The 12638-nt window shown below is 44.0% G+C and overlaps 2 protein-coding genes across 2 annotated transcripts in view; both read left to right on the top strand.

Annotated features, from left to right (window-relative positions):
• Positions 1 to 10731, top strand: part of LOC121717989 (phosphofurin acidic cluster sorting protein 2-like) — a 108429-nt gene extending 97698 nt beyond the window's left edge. The window contains exons 29-34 of the mRNA XM_042102715.1: positions 919 to 961; positions 1365 to 1407; positions 2191 to 2329; positions 3179 to 3402; positions 4464 to 4577; positions 7119 to 10731. Coding sequence (XP_041958649.1) covers positions 919 to 961; positions 1365 to 1407; positions 2191 to 2329; positions 3179 to 3402; positions 4464 to 4577; positions 7119 to 7234 — 679 coding nt within the window. The 3' untranslated portion in view covers positions 7235 to 10731. The remainder of the gene's footprint in view (positions 1 to 918; positions 962 to 1364; positions 1408 to 2190; positions 2330 to 3178; positions 3403 to 4463; positions 4578 to 7118) is intronic.
• LOC121717985 (kinesin light chain 1-like) overlaps positions 8651 to 12638 on the top strand; it is a 36181-nt gene continuing 32193 nt past the window's right edge. Inside the window, 2 exon segments of the mRNA XM_042102711.1 lie at positions 8651 to 8737; positions 11719 to 11779. Of these exon segments, the coding sequence (XP_041958645.1) occupies positions 8651 to 8737; positions 11719 to 11779 (148 nt within the window).

The raw sequence follows: 12638 nt of genomic DNA, 5'->3' as shown, positions 1-12638 counted from the left end.
AGGGATACTTGTTAGGGAGATTAGAGATTTTTGCCCTGAAGATGTGAGGTGATTTTCTTTTTTTTGACCCCCAAACCCCCCCCCCCCCAACTTCAGCCCTCTAAATACTTTAAGATATAATATTGGCTTGGCTTACAATATCCTGTCTATGTAGTTATGAAGTTTTCATTTCCAAAATAGCTTTTAATGGGCATACCTTTTTTTCATGCATCAGTGATTCTAGTTTGTTTATGTTTTATAGCTTCATGTAGCGAGTCCTTGAATCATAATGAGGTAGTTAGCTACCGTGGTAACTGCATGTCCACGTCTGTAAACATAACGAATACTAATGACCGTAGAGTTCCGTAGGGACCTTTAAAAAATTCCATCCTGCACAACTAGCCCGCAAATACAGCTGTTTCTAAAAAAACGATGCAGTGATCATGAATATCAACTGTGTTTCCTGACGTTATCGTGTCGTTAATGACTGTCCTGTTGTCACTCGGGGTCAACCGTTGGTGGAAATGCAGCCCAGTGTGGTGTCCCCGTCCCCTCTGACCCTTCCACCCACTGAGACCACTCCCACGCTTGCACCTGATTGGTTCAGGATGTAAGGATTCCAGTCCATCTCCCGGCATTCTCTCATCAAGACTCCCCATGGCATGACACCCTCACCACCGTTGCCCAGGGCGAGGGGGGGGGGGGGAGGCGGGACATTGCCATGTCTCATCCAATCAGATTTGACATGTTGCCATGGCCGCCGCTCCGGCTCACACATCCGGTCCTCACGCCTGGAAGCCATCCTGTCACTCACACACACACACACGCACGCACGCACGCACGCACACACACACACACACGCACACGCGCACACACACACACACACTTGAGGGTGGTTGTACTAAAATGTGTTCTTTCTCTTGTCCTCTCTACTCACAGCCCTGATGAGGACTCCTGTCAGAAGTTTGTGCCATTTATTGGGGTAATATGTGCCTCTCTCTCTCTCTGTGTGTGTGTGTGAGAGTGTGTGTGTGTGTGTGTATCCACAAGGGCTGCGACAATTAATCAATAGTAACTATTAAACAAATTACCAATTGTTTTGTTTATCTGTTAATATGCTTGGACAAAATAAGGCATCTAAGGACAAAACTGTTGACAACTCTGATCAACATTTTTTCAACATTTCTGACATTTTATCGAGAAAATAATCAACAGTTAAATCGACTATGAAAATTGTCGTTAGTTACAGCTCCAGTGTCCATGTGTGTACAGTTGTCACCTGGTGTGTGTGGGTGAGTGTGTGGGTGTGTGTGTAACTTCAATGTACTTCAGTGGAATTTCATTACACATTGGAGATCCTAATACATTTCTTTCTCTTTGATCAGCTGGTAAAAGTGGGAATAGTTGAACACAGCCTCTCTACTTCAGGTATGTACACACACACACACACACACACACACGCACACACACACACACACACAGTCACACTTCATCAAGATAGTTTCAGTGAATAAAAGTGTTCAGCCTAAGCGGATATGAAGAGATGTTATCCAGTCAGCGGCGCCTGCTAACCCCCCACCTCAATAACACTCCTTATCTCCTGCAGAAAAGTTCACAACAGGAAGATAGCGGCTGGATCTGTTCCAGAGTTCCTCACTCTAACTTCCCCTCCCCCAACCATGCTTTCATTTTCTATCGGCCCTCTATATATATATATATATATATATCTGTCTCTTTTTTCTATCCATACCCCCTCTCTCTTTCTTTTATTCTTTATCCCCTTTATTCCTTTTCTCCATCTCTCTCACTCTGTCTCTCTCTCTGCTCTGTCTCTCTCTCACTCTGTCTCTCTCTCACTCTGTCTCTCTCTCACTCTGTCTCTCTCTCTGCTCTGTCTCTCTCTCTGCTCTGTCTCTCTCTCACTCTGTCTCTCTCTCTGCTCTGTCTCTCTCTCTCACTCTGTCTCTCTCTCTGCTCTGTCTCTCTCTCACTCTGTCTCTCTCTCTGCTCTTTCTCTCCTTGTTCTCAGTCTCATATAAGCTTTATTAGCATGGCCACGCTGTACTTAACAGTATTGGCAAAGTTCACAGCTCAAAAAAAGGAAAGACTGACAAATAGACAGAAACAATAACAAAACAATAAATAGTAATAAATAAATCATCATCTCTCTCTCTCTCTCTCTCTCTTCCTCTCTCTCTCTCTCTGCTGTAGTGGACTCTGATGACTGCATGGTTACCGGGGTGACCATGCTGTCGTCCCCCCCACCTCAGACAGGGGCACAGTACGCCAAAGACCTGACCTGCACCCCACCCTCCTCCCCCTCCGTCTCCAACGCACTCTCTGGAGCAGGGTAGGTCACCCGGACATGGACACAGACACACACACTTACACACACACACACACACACACACACGGACATTCATTTATAAATTGTTTAGCTGCCAACTATTTAATGGATCGGCAACTATTTTGGGAATTGATTGATCACTTTGTGTCATTTTACAAAGAAAATACCTACAAATTCTGATTTCAGCTTCTTAAACGTGAATATATTTTTTTTTTCTGCTTTGCTTACACCTGTAAACTAAACTAAATATCTTTGGTGTGGACACAGCAGGGGATTTGAGGACATAATCTTGGCCTCTTACTCTTACTACGGAAATAATCGTTAGTTACAGCCCTACATCACAGGCCCCAGAACAGCAGCTCCAGCAGAGACATTAAAAAGATGGAGAGATAGTCCGTTTGTGTGTGTGTGTGTGTGTGTGTGTGTGTGTGTGTGTTGTGTCTCTGTGTCTGTGTGAGTGCTTCTTTTTGTGTGTGTGTATATGTGTATGTATATGTGAGAGTATCTCACTGTATCCTTGAATACAACAAGTGTGTGTAAGTAAATACTTAGGTGTGTATGTTTTCAAGCACGTGTGTGTTCTGTGTGTTTTGTGTGAGTTGTAGTAGCCTCTGGATATAAGTGCATGCGTCTATGCATGTATTTAGATTAGTACACAGTTTACATACAGTGCAGTATACTTAATGAGTTTACATATATTGCAGTCTATAAAGTAACTTAATGAGTTTACATACAGTGCAGTGTACAGTAACTTAATGAGGATTTTCAACATACACACATTTATGCTTTAGGTTCACATTCTATGTGTGTGTGTTGCTGTGTGTGTGCGCGTGTGTGTGTGTGTGTGCTCAGTTCTCCGTGCACTGGCGGAGAGGTGATGGGTCTGCAGGTGGACTACTGGACGCTGCCGGGCGTGGAGAAGCGCAAGGAGGGTGAGAAGAGGGACGTGGGAGTCAAGAACACGCTCAAGAGCAACTTCCGCTCGCTGGCCGTCTCCCGCGTGCCCGCAGGGGGCGAACTGGCGCCGCCGCCCGGAATGGCCATGACCGTCGTCATGAAGGAGAAGAACAAGAAGGGTGAGCGAGAGAGAGAGAGAGAGAGAGAGAGAGAGAGAGGAGGGGGGAGAGAGAGAAAGACGGAGAGAGGGAGAAGGGGGGAAATGGAGAGAGAGAATGAGAGAGGAAGAGAGAGAGAGCGAGAGAAGTGGGGAGAGAGAGAGACTGAGTGAGAGAGAGATAGACGAGAGAGAGGGAGAGACTAGAGAGAGAGGGAGAGAGAAAGAGAGAGAGGGGTGGGGGGGGGGGGGGCTTTTCCAAACTAGCCCTTGGCCTACACCCTCTTCCACCCCCTGAGAATTGGTTTCAGATGGCATTTAATGACCCTCACGTTTAATGACCGTCACGGGAAATGGTGTAGGAACAGGGTGTAGGGGCAAGAAGAGGATTGGGGGGGGGGGATTATGACTAATAAAGGTGATATGGGTTTACGTGGATTTATTTCCTGGGTTAGTGTTTCTGTGCCTGGAGTGGTATAGAGAGATGGGGTAGCAACTCCCATTTCATTTTTCCATTTCATCATCATTTTTTCAATTTTCTGATTCCTCAGAAGTATATACATGCATAGCAGGAATTTAGGTATGTTTCCTGAAAATGCTCAAATAACATTCATAGATTGTTGCATCCACATCAAGTCATTTAACCAGACAGCCTGCCCTCTCCAGATAGCCCTTTACTGAGTGAGTGAGCGCAGAACACTGAACGTTGATTCACTCGACTGATAACTGTAAACACCCCATCCGACACCCCATCCGACATCAGTTTCCTTGTATCTTGTGTCTGTGTCTGCCAGTCTCGCCCTGTTCTCAGAACAGCCCGAGGCTCACTTACTGCAGGTCTTTCTCTGGGATATCAAAGTTTAATGGATTGCAAGAGACTCGCTGTGCTTCGTCTCTCTCCATTTCAGCTCAGATCAAAGGGCTCCATCTTGCATTGTTAAGGTCTACAGATGCAAAAGGAAAAAGAAAAAAGCTGTAGTACTATGTTATGTAACCAGCTATTGATACATTTTCTATTAAATGTGTGTGTGTGTGTGTGTGTGTGTGTGTGTGTGTGTGTGTGTGTGTGTGTGTGTTGTGCAGTGATTTTCCTGAGCAAGAAGCTCAAAGAGAAGGACGTGGACTCGAAGAGCCAGGTGATCGAGGGCATCAGTCGCCTCATCTGCACTGCCAAACACCAGCACACCATGCTGAGAGGTACGTGGAGGCTCACACACACACACACAAGCGCACACACACACACACACACACACACACACACACACACACACACACACACACACACACACACAAGCGCACACACACACAAGCGCACACACACACAAGCGCGCACACACACACACACACACAAGCACACACACACACACACACACACACACACACACACACACACACACACACACACACACACACACACACACAGTCTATGAGACACTGCCTCACTTACACTGTGTATTTAATGTGCCCAGATGACATTGGACGTTTTTCAACCAGCAGAGAGCTGGTTGTTGAACTGGTTCCATTCTGAACTCTTTGAGCCTTTGTAGTATCTAGTGAATCAGCCCACATATCCACCAGTTTGGGAAGGAAACATGGATGCGTCATAACTAACTAGGCATAACTAACTAGCGTGTATAACTGAACTGTAGAATGACACACCCACCCTGGTTCTCAAGGGGGAAAAAACAACTACTTTTTGGTCTAAACCCATTTAGTTTTGGTCAAAATGCTCCAAATGGTTCAACATCTGGGGGCATGAATCAGAACAGGAGGCCATTCTCTGTTGAAAGAATGTGTGGAACTTATAGAGTTCTCTCCTGCCACCCTGTGGCGACATTGAGAATTGCGTCACCAGATTTTTTTCTCCACCCAATTGTTGGAGTTAGGGTGACCAGACGTCCTGAGCAATTCGGGACAGTCCCGAAATCTAAGCGTTTATCCCGAATCCCGAATCCGGCCCTAATTGTCCCGAACATTATACTCAATCAGAATACTGAGTAGTTATTTTCTGATAAACATTAAAAACTGTCCGTAGAGAGGTTGAGTCGACTGCATGCAGCCCCCGACGGCAGCTAAGTGTCTGGATGCAGCCCTGGCTACTTTGTTTCTTCTTTGACGTTCTATAATTAGCCGCGAATATGCACTGATTTTAGCTCATTTTTATTCATTCCTTGACATGGCTGATGTACCGGAACCCCAACATGCCGCTAAAAAGCAAAAGGCTAATTGTCTGATAGCCTAAATATGAATCACAGACCAGGCCCAGATGTAGAATATGAGTCTGGGCCAGATCCGCACCAATTGCCATGGCAATAATAACTGTACCAGTTCTGGCCCAGATCTGTCTCTGATCCGTAATTCCAACCTGTTCCGGTATTGGCCCGTTGGAAGAAATGACCCCGGGGCAGGTCCGTTTAGTGGATCTGCGCCAAATGCTAATGAAGATCTGGACCAGATCTGGCCCAAATATATTTTGCTGTCTGGGAAGCGTCTATGCAGGTACCGGGAGGAGTGGGTGGGGAGGTACCCGTGGATTGATAAAGCCTTACGTGACGAGATGAAAGCATTCTGCAAAGTGTGTAGAAGAGAGTTTGGTGTTTCTGTTTTATAGAGTAGGCCTAGATGAAGAGAGCGCAAGTTGCAGCAGCCGCAAAGCCGAGGACATTGAATGTGCAGGCAGCGCAGCAGGCAGAGCCAGCAGTGATTAATTGGTCGCGTCATGTGTGCAAAAAAATACGTCGGAAGGTCGGCCTAATGTCCGATGTCGTTTTAACATAATCTACTTAATCTAACAATTATTTTGTATTCTTACTTAATGACCCATAGTTTTGGCAAGGCTTGTTATTAGCGTTAGGCTATTATCCTTATTCTGAAAGGTCTGATTTGCACTGTTATGCAGTCATTGTTTTTTTTTCCCACAATGACATTCCCAACATGATTTCTCTGTTGTATTTTGAGGCAGACTCGATGTTTGAATAAAAAAGTGTTTTGGTACAGGTTTGAAAATTCATTATCTTTTATAATAGTCTATGTAAGCCTACATAGACTATTATACCCCCCCCCCCACGAAAAAAAAGCGTCCCGAATTTCAGCCAATCTCATCTGGTCACCCTAGTTGGAGTGTGTAGGAATGTTTGATATATCTTTTACAGGTTGCTAATTTACAAGAACAGACATACCAATTAGGTACTAGAGCAGGGGTCTCCAACAGATAGCTCAGGTAGTTTTTAAGGAAAATGTTTGCTAATTTGATGACTAAGTCATTTGGTAACCTGATCAAATTCCTATCAAATCAAATTCACAATCTACAAAGACAGAAGGTAAAGGAATTGAAAGGAGCTCTAAAACCCATACGAAACGTATTCAGCTGTGTTGGGTGGAGATCAGCTATGTGAATACATGCTACTACTAACAGTCTATAAAACGTTAGTAGCTCTCGGCCATGTTCATTTTGTCAAAGTAGCTCTTGGAGGAAACAAGGTTGGAGACCCCAGTACCCTGTAAGAGTGTGATTTCTTTTGCAAATAGTGTGTTAACAGTGTGATTTCTTTTGCAAATAGTGTGTTAACAGTGTGATTTCTTTTGCAAATAGTGTGTTAACAGTGTGTTTTAAGCCATAAATCTCCTTACTACAGCACTACTCACTATAGTCTTGAAACTGTCTTAGCCAAGATGACTAGAGGAAGGCCTGCGACTGGGCCGGCATGTGCTCACGCTGTTGGTTGTAATTCTCCGCAGTGTCCATCGACGGCGTGGAGTGGAATGACGTCAAGTTTTTCCAGCTGGCCGCCCAGTGGCCCACCCACGTCAAGCACTTCCCCGTCGGAGTCTTCGGCTACACCAAGCCCATCTGAACCCCCTCCCACCCCCCCACCTCACACACACACACACACACACACACACACACACACACACACACACACACATCTCTGCCCCACCCCACCCCACCCTATCCTCACACTCCACACCTCCTCCTCACCTCCTGAGATCCCCGCAGATCTTAAACCCTCCGAGAGAGAGAGGGAGAGCGAGAGGGAGGGATGGGGCTTCTGGACTGTTACAGTGCAACGGCGGGAAAAGGCAAATCAATTTATAAAGAGTGACTCTTCGACAAGGAAGCAAACAAGGAAAACAAAAAACAAAAAATACTGCAAAATGTAAGAATGGAAGGAAGATGGAAAGAATGAATAAATGACAGAAAGTCAAGGACAAACTGATTTTCCTGTGGAAAAGGAATATGACAAGAAGTGTTGACTTTTGGAACCTGTGAGTCACCGCCATCTTGGCCACCTACCCCCCATACTGGATGTTGTCACGGTGGTTTGTTAATGTTGTTGGTGTGTAGCTGCCCCCTTCTACGCAGCTCAAGTAGGAGGGAAAAAAAAACAAACTGTTTTTTAAATGTGTGTTCAAGCGTATGTGCTGCCTTTTAAAAGATGCAACAAAAAAGAAGAAAAAAAAACTAGACAAAACACACGTTTCAGTCACAGTGTGTGTCGTCATGAGGAGATGGTAGCCAGCATATCAGGCAGCTTGGTTTTGCACTTTTTTGTTGTTTGTTTATTTTGTATAAGAAAGTGTTATAATTTTTTGTTTAGATGTTATTATTTCTGTGAAATCCTGTGAGTAGGTGCTCTTTTTGTGCTATGTTAAAAGGGGTTGGGAGACTTAAGTGAGTGTGTGTGTGTGTGTCTGTGTGTGCGTGTGTGTGTGCGTGTGCGTGTGCATGCACATTCGTGTGTGTCATAGTGTGTTAGGGTGCTTAGATAATGAAGTGTTGCTCTGAGACAGAACTTTTTTCCCTCTAACCTGAGAGGAATGTACTCGCACTCCTGTTCTAGTCTACATTTTTAGTCCATTCAAAGTGACTTCAGTGACTCCAGTTTCTTTTTTATATAGGACCTCATTTACTTAACTGGCTAACATTCTTGCCTTTTTTCTTTTGAAATGAATATGTGTGTGTGTGTGAATTTGAAGATAAAAAAATAGTGCAGAATCCAGGAGCCTATTTTACGTAGGGAGATGTTGGAGAAGTCGGATGCTCATGCACGTATAGAAGGCCTTAACGACAAAGTAAAAACCAGACAGAAACGATTTTTGGCTAAAAAAGGTTTTTCTTTTTCACTCTTGGTCACCATACAGAGTCTCCACCTGCACACTGCTGCGTTGGCCTTTATGGGTTGCGGTCAGCACAGCTCTCAAACCGCCTTTTGGCAGGCTGTGCCCTCCTCGTGCCGGTGGTGTCCACAGTGCCCCCCTGTGGATACACGATGGTAGTGCTGCGGTTTAAAACCACTCGTGTGTCTTTTACCATCCTCACGAGAGTCAGTGCCCCTCACGAGGGTCAGATACAGATGGTCAGCTGTGCTGGCAGCCGACAGTGTCCCCCCCCCCTAAGGGTTCGGCGTGCGCGGCATTGTGGGTTGGTGGTAGCCATGGCGTCTGGGGAAACTGGCCGGTGTTGGCGACGTCGGCACCTTTTGTGTTGTGCCCACTCCTGGCCCCTGAGTGCCACTGCTTGGCAGCGCCATGTCACACAGCCATCCAGCTACTCTGCTGATATTGGCACGGTGGACATCTGCATTTTTTTTTTTTTGGTGATATTTTTCCTTTTTTTCGACGAGCACAGGACTTTCAAACCTTCTCTGATTTTAAGGGCTGATAACCACTGTGGAAGTCTGGAAGGGCGCGAATGCTGGAACATACACGAGGGGGAGGTAAACCCCCCCCCCCCGAGCAAAGACTCTTTGAAGATTTACTATGTGTAGGTCTTCTCTTTCTCTTTCTTGCTCTCTCTTTCTCTCTTCTCCGTTTCTCTGGTTTTCTTCCTCTCTCACTGTTTCTTCTTCTTCTCTGCCACATTATGAAAAACCCTTTAATACTGAGTGTGTTTGCATTGCATGACAATTTTTAGCTTTAGACCGTTTGGAGGTGATTGGTCTGCTGTGACGGGGGATATTTTTTCAAAAACGCTTGAAACCGCAATTTCGACTTGATGTTACGTGGTGTCTAAGCGTCATCTAAGGACTAAGGCAAAAAACAAGAGAATGTCATTAACAAGTGTTTATATACTGTATGTATGTGGGTATGTCTGTGTGTGTGTGTGTGTGTGTTGATCATTTGGGTGCATAACACAGTTGAGTGTGTACATTTGGTTGTGTGTGTTTATTTCCAGGGAGTCGCATCGAGACCTGCTTTGGTCTCCTGTTTCGGGAAGGGTGTACTGTGAAAAATGTGGTGATCCTATGGAACTTGCCTAAAGGGAATGTGTGGTGTGTGTGTGCGCGCGTGTGCATGTGTGCGTTTGATTAAACTGGAGCGAAACGTGTCGCTTTATCGTTTGGATTGATATTGTACAAACGTATTCTCCAACTGTAAAACTCTGGAAGAACTGTGGATGTTTTAGCCCCCCCCCCCCCCCTCCTTCTCTCTGACTTTCTCTGTCTCTGTCTCTGAAGTTGATGGTGAAACTTACAGTATAACTACAATGTATGTTGTTTTAAACGTTTATTGTACAGATTACCTTTTTTGTTCAAGAAGGTATGAAATTTGAAGGCCTGTGAGCTATGAAAAGGTCAATATGCCTTTTTTTAGACATTGGAGAAAGAGAAACGTTCTCTCACTGTCAGCTGACTCCAGGCTAGGTTCTATCCTCATCTTTTAAAGCACTACTTTGTCTGCCATTTTGAGAAGACTGCCCTTCGGTCTAAACAACTTAAGAGCTAACAGGAAATGATATGTACTCTAATATTGGGTCAGACCTGGTTTCGTTTTGAAATTTTAAAATGCGGACGTCTTTGCACAAAGTTATTTTTTTTAAATTATATGACAGTATTCTTTTTTAAAAAATAGACCACTGAGGAAAAAAACAAGTCTTTTGTTGGCTATTTTGTATAGTTTTGTTGTGTATGTACAAAACAAATTGTATTGTTTCATATCGTTTTAACTTTTTTCGTGCAATGTCTTACACATAGCTTTTGTGTACTCCGAAACGTTCAGATTTTAACCTGGCTTGCGTTCTTAAAAAAAAAAAAAAAAAAAAAAACTATTATTAACTGTTCATTGTTGTGGTTGTTTTTATGGCCCTTTTTCAAAAAGGAGTTGAGCTCTTTTATAGATGAGTTTGTTGTTTTTATTCTTCTGACATTTCAGCTGTAGGTGAGAGACTGAGACTCCAGCCGGTGTGATGAGGTTTTATAAGTGCACAGAAGAACACTTGTGTGTGTTTGAATCCTTTTCTCGCTTCTCTCTTTTTTTGTATTTGATAAATACTTAAATAACTATTCTTCAAATTCATACACAAATTACAAATATTGATGAGAATAATAATAAAAAAAAAACATGGAAAACAGTTGACTTGTCTGATTTTGCCTACTGTACATTTCTTTGTTAATTATTTTCAGTAACATAATCATTTTACAGTAATGTATGGTTGAGAACACAATAAGTAGGCGTCCTGGTCAATAAAGTAAGGTCACTTAGTTTTTCACACATAATTTCTTAAAAAAAAAAAAAAAAGGTCCATAATGATTTAGCCTAGGTTAACTGGTTACAGTCAGCGGCTGTTACTGTTTATTTATGACTGTGAAAATGAGTAGCCTACCAGCAGGTGGCACTACAGAAATGTAAATAAGCTGTAATATAATAACTTGTGATTACACATCAAACCGCCTTAGTTTCATCATCTTCGCTCCATAACACTTGTATTGTCAGCCAACTTGTTATATGTATCGTATGTTGATTTTCTTAATTGTTGTATTAGCCTACGTGAAAATGTGTGAAGAATAATAATTAAACTAACTTGGAATACATTGTTTTGAACTTACAATGAAACAAAGCGGCTAAGCCATATTGTACGGTAAATAGCCTACAAATATTCCCCCACAAGTAACACAAGAACACGCTCATTTCCATCACTCTGTCACCCCACAGCCACCTATGACAGCCACGCCCGATGCTGCAAGTGAAAAAAAAAAATCAAAACAAACGTCATCTCCAAACACCCGCGCTGAGGACACTGGGACGGTAAAGTCCGCCGGGGAGTAGACATTTTGGATTTAAAGCGACAAAGAGCCTCTATGCAAAGCCCCAGGCTGTGATCCGCTGTCGGGACATAAACACCGCTAACGTTAACTGTTTCGAGAGAGTGACAGCCAACCAACTACACATCAGGCAGCTCTATGAAAGTAAAACATTTCGTGAGGCAAGCGTACTGTGCGTTTGCTGTAGAATGGGGTTGTCCTGACTGATCCGAAGAGTCTCTCGTCTGTCTCCCGTATCGTCGCCTTTTTCGCCCCGTGTTGTTGAAGAGCGTCGGTGGCGGCTCCACTGCGGATAGCTGTGTGATCACCGAGTCGACGCGAAGTTGCCGACCGGCGAGGGAGTGACTGAAATCGCTGGTATGTTACTGAATTGATCCACTGTACGGCTCTGTGTTGTGCTTGCCAGGGTCATTCGATCCCCTTGACGCATATTAACATTAAAATGTTGTAGTATCGGGTTATTACAGTAGACACATATTATGTCAATGTCATTCTATGTTAGCCAACGTTACAGTAACTGCGTGCTAACGCTTGCTGCACACCTGCCCTGTAATCTGACGTTGGCTAAGGGACGGGCAAAATGTTGATTTGCCAGAAAAAAATATCCAGAATCCAACATTATTTTTCAGGCACCTCCGTGTCAGTGGTGGTGGTGGTAGATAGAATGGTACATTTATTTGCCTTTCTATTCACTATCTCGCCACAGTTACCCACTATGTTGACATGATGGCGATTAACTGGATTATCAAAGGCTGCAACCTTGTAGCCTCCTTTTAGACTGTGGCGACGGTGACCGATGATCATGGCCAGTTAATATACCGTCAACCCACCCTTAATTAACTAGAGACCCAAGTTCCCAACATCACCATTGTTTACCATCGGTGCGCTACATTCAGATCGACCCTTAAATAAGATAAAATTCAGAATAAGATTGATTCAGAAGGCGTAGCCTAATTCAGTTCAGGTATTGGTGTTACGTGAAGGGTGAGCTCCAAAGCCGTTATCGTGATTTTAAGGTAGGCCAGTGAGTTGAGAGCAAAGTCCAGATAGGCAAACTGCCACCCTGCACTTTACGTAATGGACGTCATTTCACAATTTTCTTCTCTGAAAACACCTCTCTATTCTTACTTCTGTTCTTTGTGCAAGTGAGAAACCGTGGTTGCGTGTTTTAGACATCCATTATGCAGTGGTCTGTGGCCCCATGCCAATGTATGGG

This window comes from Alosa sapidissima, chromosome 9, assembly GCF_018492685.1.
Source record: "Alosa sapidissima isolate fAloSap1 chromosome 9, fAloSap1.pri, whole genome shotgun sequence".
NCBI classification, from domain to species: Eukaryota; Metazoa; Chordata; class Actinopteri; order Clupeiformes; family Clupeidae; genus Alosa; species Alosa sapidissima.
Note: the sequence above shows the minus strand (reverse complement) of the source record. Positions and strands in the feature narration are given on the sequence as shown.